The 10,138-nt window shown below is 39.7% G+C and overlaps 1 protein-coding gene across 1 annotated transcript; it reads right to left on the bottom strand.

Moving 5' to 3' along the window:
• Nucleotides 1-7,120: 7,120 nt before the first annotated feature.
• Nucleotides 7,121-8,493, bottom strand: LOC116162604 (adhesion G protein-coupled receptor B2-like). The gene is made up of 2 exons (XM_031476254.1): nt 8,255-8,493; nt 7,121-7,426 (listed from the first exon to the last, which is right to left on the bottom strand). The coding sequence occupies exons 1-2, from the start codon at nt 8,472-8,474 to the stop codon at nt 7,206-7,208; spliced, it is 441 nt and encodes a 146-aa protein (XP_031332114.1). The 5' UTR covers nt 8,475-8,493; the 3' UTR covers nt 7,121-7,205.
• Nucleotides 8,494-10,138: the final 1,645 nt, after the last annotated feature.

Raw genomic sequence — 10,138 nt, 5'->3', positions numbered from 1 at the left:
ATTCTGCCTCACGTTGCTTATTTAAACACGGTTGTTAAACGGGCCACATTTTGCGAGCTTGCGATTTTAAGGGATTCTAAACTAGTTATTTTAGAGGTGGATGTTGTAACAAAAAGCCTAGACTCTCGTTTTCATCCAGTACATTTCACACTATAATCTCTAAGGGATATTCAATTTATCCCACGAGATACTGTTTTCAGTACCCCTTACTTCATGTATCTGAAATAAAATTCATATTTACCACACTTTTTCTTGTAATTCCTTGGCGTGTATCAGAAGTGTTAAAAGAAAGCGGCAGGTTGAAATACGTTTTCAACGTTAAACTGATTGAATTGTGTCAAGCATAACCTCTCTTCGTCCAGTTTCCTTTGTATGACCACGAAGACATAAGCCGAAGGCTAAATCGCAACTGGGATTTGTTGAAATTCGATTTGTGTATCTCGTCAATCCGACCTTTCTTTCCTTTCCCACTTTGAGAATCGATACCCCTAAACTTGTTATTGTAATTTTCCCGAACCTTTTAGAAAGCGAGCTCTAGGACACTTAAACGCATCTCAATTAGCGTATTCTTCTCAAACCTTTCTATAACAAAGCGTTCAATCAGATATAAGACAAAAGTACATTCACTTCAGGAGATGCTTCTGAAACCTACAAAGGAAAATAAATAAACGAGCTCGAAAATAAAACAAACTCGACTTTGGAAGCGTTATTGTTGGAAGAAAATGAATACGGAACTGCTGGAGCACAAAAATACCTGCGAGTCTACGTATAATTATTCCATTTCCTTTTCGTGAAGTGCGCAAAACTGGGCGTCCTTAAATTTCTTTTAATTAAGGGATGCTAAATAAATTGCGAAATCTTAAAACTTGTTAACTAAGCGTTAATTTCACTTTAGGCTTTCATCCTTGCTAAACGACGGAATAAACTCCAGCCTCCAATCTCCCGACCTTTGTAAAGTCGAATTTTACTATGTTTGCACGCACGTCATCAATTCTTTACTGGGGAATATTGTAGTGCCAACGTATTAGCAACATAAAAAAAATTTAAACGTTGGAATTACGTATTTATGTCAGACTGGTCAATGTTATTCACAAAGTGTAGGTTTTTGAGGCAGAATTGAGCGTTGGTTAAAAATTAAGACCATTAATGAAAAGGGTTTTTTTGTTTTCAGGTTACCTTCCAATCTAAATTGTGGTAGTTTACGTTTACACGTAAAATTTGACAACTTTTTTGCCAACGTTTTCATAATTTTATGGCAATTTGCCTCATTTCCCCATAAAAACTCCGTTAGTTTCATAACGAACAATATTATAGAAGTTTCCGCAAGTCTCAGCGTGATATTCTCGCCAAAAGTTGCATAACCCCAAAAATGGCATCGGGTTGACTAAGAAAAAGTAAGCAATTTATGTCGAAAGAGAGAGATGTGGTGGTCCACTGTTAATAGTCGCTCGTTTACAGAGATTTTTCATGTAGGTGTATGAGTTTCCCAACTAAACTTTGGAACTTTTAATAAACCACGTTCTGGAAAATGTGATGAAGATTGACTTTGTGCCATGTACTTGACGGTCACAACATGAATAAGGACAATTGTTTCTTTTGTGAGAGACCTTTGTTTGTAGAGTGTACTACAGTAAAAGAACAGGGCAAAATAAAGAAACACCTCCTGATAGAGGACCTTTCCTTTGTCGATGTTCCCAAGAAATGCGGAGTACTGTATCTGAAGAAGCGAGGGACGTGTAGAGTCGAGTTTTCTGGCGTAAATCTCATGGATTTGATTTTTTAAAATTGTGGCGAAGGATAATAAGAAGCCATTAAGCAGGCGAAAAAAAGAGCATCATGTTATGACATTGGAATTTAAGAATTTCCTCATAGCGGTTTCCTGGACATAGGACTTTCCTGACACCTTGCAAGTGCTTGTGACAAATATTGTCCACAAAAATCAGAAGTCAGAAATGTCTAAGTTGAAAACCAAAGTCACCTCCATTGATTCAATGCAACAGAACTTCGACCTCTCATCTCGTAAATTCTAAGTGCGCTTGAAGCAGTATTGTACAAGAAATATGGATTTGCAGTAAGGTCAGAGACAATCATAAGGAAAATGCCTTACCCTCAGCGCCAGCGAACAAATCAGTGCATCAAATGCTATACCTTTGGTACCTTTCCAAGAGAGCAGACAACAGCGCCTCAAGTCCATTGTCAGCTATGACATCAATGAGCAGAAGCTACTCACTGAAGTGCAACTTGCTCTCAGTGACCTACTACTTATGGATTTCTGGAAAATGAAAACAGCACCTAGACGTACGGGAGTGGAATGGCTTAATGCAAAACATTAGCGCTAGAAAACCTCCAGTACACCTCGATGGATGGATGGATCCAGGAAGGAAAAAGACAGGAAACAGGAATGTTGTTTTTTTAAACTCTAAATCATGCCAGCTCTACCTGCAGGACATGATGAATCTGAAGTCGCAGCTGTCAGATGCTGAGTTTGACAGTTTCGCGAAACAAAGCTTTTTTATAGTCCGTCCGGGGAACGATCTAGGTTATGGTCAAGACTTGATCCATGGACGAGGGGTTACTGATAGTACCATCATGAAATGCGTTGCGTTTGGTATCCAGGATAATGTATTAGTTAATCCACAATTATAATTAATGAATTTTATTGATCGTCACGCTTACATGTTTTATAGCAGTGCTCAACTCTGTGTCTACTCTACCTACTTAATCCTATTACAAAATGGACTGCATCTATGCCTCCAAATATGGAATTTTTTTTGCAATTTGAAGAGGTTTACAAGAGACAATCGAGATATTGCGGTATTGCTTGATTGGTTTGAGTCATATGATCCTTTCCTTATTAGTGATGTTGTGATGAACATCAGCACTGTGATAACTGGTGATTAGACCATTGATTGCCACCAAGCACTTGGGGAAAGGCAGCATACAGAGAATTTTTGGGCAAAACCTTAGTGATGTCAAATTTTACAGACAAGTCTTAGTAATCAATCCCTTTTAAAGCCGTCAAATCCAAGGTTACGTTCTATATCGAAAATATCCCTGTCAACTTGAACACCATCTTTCGAAGAATCACGTTCCTCAACGTGTCGAATAAAAGGCTCAAATTATTCAATAATATGAGTTGACGCCATACCCTATTTCAATTTTAGACGATACAGGAATGCGGAAAAGTCAGTATTCTGACTCCATTTACTGAAGCTGTTGATCTCTCCCAAGGTGTCTGTGAATGACGATGGTTTCCTATTAGACAAGGTACCATGGCAGTGAAATGAAGAGCTCTGAACCTTTCTTAATAAACACGTGGCATACATGAATGGTCTACTACAAGCCTCAGTAATTTTTGACGGGTAAGTACCCTAAAGGAGCTGAAGCCAAAAGTACCAAGTCAGCAGAGCGCCCTCATCACCAACAAAAGCTTTCTGCAACCACTGTCCTATTTACGGAATCCATGACGTCCACAATGCCGAAAGAAGGGTTCCTGTATAACGTGGAGAATAGACCGGTTAATACCCATGTTAAAGACCAAGATGACGTCAGAGAGTTGCACAGTTATTGAAGATGAAGATACTCTCATCGTGAAAGAATCTAACGCAAGAGCTAATGAGTACCCTACTGTGGTAATTGTGTACTGTGGTGGAAGTGTAGCGAGTTGCGGTGAAGCGACTCGCTTAATACTAATAGAAAGATAATAATAAGCGGGGAAGCCGCAGATCGGTAAGATCGATATTGTGTGGGGTACAATTAATTTATTAATAATTAGTAATACATAGAGAATAGGGTGCACCATGTGCGTTAACTAGTAATTAGCAATAACCATTTATCACAGTCCAAGTTTGACGCGACTATATATATTTTAATTAAATTAAAGGTGAGCGGCGAAAAAAGGAGCGGTAGATATACCTCCACCCGACTGTCCCGGCCCGCAGCAGATCCAGCCGATCGCGACGCCCAAAATGGTGGTCTTATCGTCCTGTAGTGAGTAGTGACGTACCGTGGGTATCTTTGGTGGCGACTGACCGGTTCCAATCTCACCTACATGCAACACGTATTTAATACAAGAACTAATTGACGTCTCCATGACGATCACCAATACATAATTACATCATTCATATTGTGCTTATATCAAGCGACATTTGAGTGATTATCAATGAGACACATGCACAACTACAATCCATAATAAGGCATGAAAACTAACTCAATTCACCTTAACAATGCTAATTACTATACTATCACAATCACACAAGTGTATCAGAAGAACAATAAATAATTACATGAGTTACTTACTCGGTAGGTACTTATAATATTTGCACAACCGACCTTAACGATTCGACAGTTTGAAAAGGAAAGAAAGGCAAGACAAACAATTGCCATGCGTGCCAACTGCGATATCGTTTCAATACTTATTTGAACTTTGATGAATGTCGATCTCATGTACCTACAGGGTGTACCGTAACAGAAGATACAGACCTGCTCATCCTTCTTACTGCACTGGTGCCCTCCTCATGCAACCTGCTGAAACCAGGCCATATCTCGTACCTCCGCCGCAACAAGGGAACGTTCCCTTCGCGCATACCATCAGATACAGGTGAGGTGTGGAACGGAAAGAGACCACCTCGGTTGGGGTTGGAAAACAACGCAGGCTCATTGTTGTAATAACCAACTCGAATGCACCTCTTGCAATTGCAGGATAGGGTGCAGGGGTTGGTGCACCTGTCGAAAGGCTGGATTTAAGTGTTTGACAATCTACCTGAATTACAAAACGCCCGGAAGGAAAAGGAGCAGGACCTCATCAACTAACTGGGGGAGATGGACCCAAAAGATGATGGGGTAGATAAAATTTTAGTGTTTATTAGAATATTTCAAAACTGTTTTTGAAATTTGGTATATAAATATGGTTAAAATCGGTCAAATTTCAAAATTTCTTTGAACTCGCTATTAAATTCTCTACTACTTTGATTACAAGAATTTTGTGATAGGACCAGCACTTTGGATGCTACAGATGACAGGTAAATCTTAAACGAATATATATGAAATATATAGATGAAAAATTCACCTCAAGCCAGGTTCGAACACCCGACCTCCGAATTTATAGCCCAACGCTCTACCATTGAACCACAAGCTTTCTTCAGATCAAGTTGAGGTTTCATCCAGGTCTAATTTTACCGGACCAAGGTTATGGTTAACGGGGTACATAAATCTGGACCTTTTAATAAACCAATTTTCGGAAAAATGTCTTACTGGTCTTATAGGTGGTTCATCCCGTTAAGAGCCCTATGCCCTCATTTTTAATGAATATCTTACTTCCACCTTTCCCTCCTATCCCTCACACCTCTTACTTGTAATTATATCTCCTTCGCGCCATTTCTTTACACCTTCTGCTTTTTTATATACGGCAGGCCCCCTTCAAACCTTCACGCATGCTTCATATGCCCCCCCCCTTCATTTTCTGTCGCTTCCTCGTTCACACCTCTCTTCTCACTCATCCATAATCTATTTCCGCCTCCTGTGCACCTTTTTGAAGTCTGTTTCACGCAGACTTCACTACTTCTTAAACTCTTATACACGACTCTCGCTTTCACGCCCTCTTTCTAAACAACCCGTCGTTAATGCTAGTTTTACCATTTCTTTGCTCCTAGATTTCCCGTCCACTTCTTTCCTTTCACGTCTCTTTCTTTCACGCCCCCTAAGTACCAAGTTCGGACTTGTTTGAGTCTATCTCCTAAAGCGCTTCCACCATGCCTCTTTTACTTTGTTCACGCTTCCTTTCTTTGCACTCCTTTTCTTTAAGGTTTTCTCGTCACTTCCTTTTTAGAAGGCCTTTTCTTCGACGCACCCTTCAAACATCATTGACGTTTCCATACATTTCCCGGCGTACTCCCCTCTCTGTACGTCTCTTCACTTTTCCACGCCATTGTCACTCATTCACGCCCTTGTTTCCTTTCGTCACGATCTCTCTCCTTCACGATTTTTTCAACCTTCCCTTCATGCTATTTTTCATTTTCCTTCACATTCACCTCCGTGTGCTTTTGGCTTGATCACGCCTTTTTAATTACAACTTATTCCAGTACCTGCAGTACCTTCATGTACTCATTTTTTACGCTTTTTTCCACCTTTGTCCGCCGTCATTTTCTTTTTTTCGTACCTACTACTACCAGATCGTACTTTGCGGGCTTTCTGCTTATTCATACCTCTTTGACACTTCCTTACGGTTTTCTCATACCTCTCTCATACCTCCTTCAAACTCTTTCTTCAGGCCTTACTATCGCAGCATTTTCCATTGTACTTCTGCTTCATGTCCACTTGTTGACTCCTCCACGTCTCCCTCCATTACGCTTTCGTACCTACAACTATTTGCTCTCTTTTAATTCATCGCTCTCTTCGCCTCTTTCTTGCACGTCTGGTCAAACCTACTTCTTGAGCGTCTCCTCGTCCTCTTCCAACACCGCTCCACGTTCCTTCACGACTTTCTTCATATTTATTATCTCCAGGCCGCTTTGACATTTTCATTATGCCCTTTTTACCCCATCATTCGGTTTCTGTGACTTTTATTTTTCTTTCTTGCAATGGTCTCTCTACAAGCCTTACCTTCTTTTGCACTTACTTTCTACCATTTTTTCCCTTTGGGCTCATTTCGCGCCTCTCTCTTTTACACATATTCCTTCACATCTGTTTTCTCCGTGTTCTATTCTTCGTGACCTCTTTACACTCTTAAGCACAATTTCGTACAAACAATGACCATTGATGGGTTGAAAGCTAATAGTACACTTCTGCAAAACTTCACTGAATAGAAGAGGAGAAGTGAATAAAAATGTGGTATCCAAAGTTTTATCCAGATCACTAGATCGATACTCAAAACCCAATGCTCAATTACGTTGAAAGTTTCCTAAAAATAAAGAATAGAACCCGAAAGCCCTCGATCAAAAGTTGATTCATGGGTCAATAATGAATGTCCTAGATTTAAAACTAAAAATTCGAGGCGGCTCCATGTTCAAGATTCGAAGTATAAGCCCGTTATGCAAAATTGGGTTTTCAAGATTGTGTTTCCTACTACAATCCGAATACACAAGGTCGATTACGGGTCGCAATCGAATTGAATATGCGCCTGTTTCATGTTCGTAAATATTGTAGTATTATGGGTATCCAAGTTTTAAAAAATCATAAAAATACAAAAAAAAGTGTGAAGAAAGTATTTAGCACGCAGGCAGAGTGCAAGTTTTAATCTGCGCTTCTTTCTCGCCAGTTGCGCATCCCCCCGAAACGCAATGCCTCCATCGAGTGATCTTTCCAATTCCGCAGCTGACGGAACACGCACCCCATTTGCCCCAATGGTCCCACACCTTCGGGCCCTTTTTCAAGTCAACATTATCTTGGTTCTGCTTGCGCTGTTTTCTACTCGTTCCTCCGATGAAACCTGTAATTAACGAACTTGTGAATGGTAACACACTCCGATTGTAATCAAAAAGCAGCAAAAGAAAAGTCGCCGTAAATCTTCGTTAAAGCGGTCTCAGCGCAAACCCTACGTGACAAATTACGGAAAGCTTTCGTATCAATCCCAAACGTGATAATTTACACCGAGGTTCAGAACTGAGTGGCGTGTTTGTGGACATTAAAAGTTGAAAGAGTCCCGCTGGTATTATTCAAGCAATGGCAATAAAGCGATAACCGTAACATGGGTATAAAATATGAATTGCAAATTTTGATACTGCGAACTTTGTACTCATATGCAGGATTTGCTGCCAATCGCCTAAAAACGGATTGGACCAAAGGTGTAATCAGAGCATTTGTTTCAGTTCTGTACAGAGCGTTTTCAATTTCATTAGCTTACACTGTAGTAATATTTTCTGCTGTTATAAATAATTTCAGCATCTCTGATGGAAATCGTGTGAAGCTCCAGATGTGAAAAATGTTACAAGCAACACCGAGCCGTATAGGTTCATCAGGTCGTGATATACTTCAACGTTTCACCTTTGAGGATGTTTTTCTTATCTACGTCTACAAAGATGAAAGAAAAAAACAACTCGTTTCACGCTCTAACGTGTCGTGACAAACAAAAACAACCTAATTTAGTACAAGGCGGGCACTTATTTCGCGGAAATTATGTTACTAACTTTTTTTCTTTATTTCGTAGCACGTTAACTTTCAAAGTGCTAATTTTCAACGTTCATTAGTATAAACGTCGCTTTGGTTACACCTAAGCAATGGAGACGCGTAGATTTTTCGACAAATAAAATTATCGTACCTTCGTACTCGCTGTCCGAGCTGTCGTAACCGTCCATGTCGCCTTCGCCAATTTCATTATAGCCGTTGTATTCGGAAATGAGAGGCGAAAGTTCGTTATCTGCACTTGATGGGTCTTTTTCAGTAAACTGCCCCGAGTTATCCTCCTGCGCTTCAAACTTGATAATTAAAAATAGAAGTTGAATTAAAATGATAAGAACACACTTTTGCCCGTAAGTCATTCTGACATGACGATCTTCCTTTTTTATCTCAACTTCGCGACGCGACGCTACATCAAAGTTTGTTTCGTCTGTAAATTTACTCAAAGTTAAAACTTAATTACGGAGTAGTCGCTCTTCCACTTCATTCGCGGAGGCCCTAAATTTTAAACTTATAAAACAAGCTGCTCGAACATAAATTATATTGTTACGCTTTACTGCTTTAATCATTACGTAGCCAACTAGGCGGTTAACGATAGGGGTGTATATGAAAATCGCAGCTTGGCGTTTTTACCACTCATTATTAATTTAGGGGGATGGCATGTTTCTTTTGAATGATCCACTTGACGGAGCACACGAGCCGTGTACATAAACGCTAGCGAGTGTTTCGTTTACAAAAGAGAACCGAGCAGCTGTATCATCACTAACCCTTAACTCTGGAATGATAACGTAAATATTTTAGTTTATGTTACCGACTACAGCAATTTCGCGTATGGTGCTCCTTACAATTTCTCTCCATGCCTCTGGGGAATAGAGAGCTTTTGTTCCAAATTTTAAAGCTTTCCTCTTGCTGAAGTTGCGTACAATTGGTCGAAGAATTTGGGAGGTGGGTTGTAACTAATTCAATGGCACGCGAGTGGTAAAAGTTTAAATCCGTCATCAAAATTCTACATGAAATAGGCAAAGATCGTGCGATCAGGTAATGAATCCCCTATTGCCTTCTGTTAATTGTCATTTCTAAAATATATGTGGAAGTGACAATCCAAAATTGGAACCGTGACCACTAGACCAAAGATTGACATCCCTGAGTGTTGAAAGGTGCTTTGAGCTTGTTAGCTTCTACGCCTCCTCCTTGTCCCCCTTCTTTCCACCTTTCTTCTTCCCATACTAGACGGTCTTATTCTCTTCTTTTTCTAGTCTGAACTTCTTTTTCCTCACTCCATCTTTCACTTCCTCACTTCAACTTATGGCTCCCGTTTTTATCGCCCCTCCTTCTCTTGGATATTATTTGTTGCTGCAATGTATATATTTCCTTCTTCCTCTCCTCCTCTTCCTTTTTCCATCCATACCCGTTCCTTTGGATATATTTTGCATTTGTCCCCACAAATATTACCATTGTATTATCTTCTGTCCGTTCTTGTTGTGAAGAATTCAATTTCTCTTTCTATTCCTCTTATGTCGTACCGCTCTACATTCCGTCTCTATTCTTATCATCTCAATTCTTGTCCTTTTTTCTACTCTTTGATTAAGGAGGATCACCGACTTATGACACTTCTTTCGTCCATCTTCACATATTCATCCCATACATCAACACCTTTTATTACAATTGCATCTTCCTTCTTCTAGACTCATTTTTGCATTTTTTTTCTCCTATTCCCCAAATCTGACTCATCGCCATTTCCTGTTTTTCTTAATTTCCTTATTTGTGCGTTATCTCTTCTAATTCTTTGACTATCATAATAATAATAATAATAATAATAATAATAATAATAATAAATAAACCTTTGTGCCTGCTTCTCAACCGCTTGTGGATGGGACCAGCGCAAAGGAAACCTCCAAAAGACGTATGAAATGGAACGAAGGGATGAATCGCTTCATTTTTGGTACGTATCTGGAGATCACGAAGATGGAAACGGACAGGACAGCATACAGAGGTAAACTATATCACGCGTTCATTACACAATACC

The sequence above is a fragment of the Photinus pyralis genome, unplaced genomic scaffold (assembly GCF_008802855.1).
Source record: "Photinus pyralis isolate 1611_PpyrPB1 unplaced genomic scaffold, Ppyr1.3 Ppyr1.4_LG2, whole genome shotgun sequence".
Taxonomy (NCBI): Eukaryota; Metazoa; Arthropoda; class Insecta; order Coleoptera; family Lampyridae; genus Photinus; species Photinus pyralis.
Note: the sequence above shows the minus strand (reverse complement) of the source record. Positions and strands in the feature narration are given on the sequence as shown.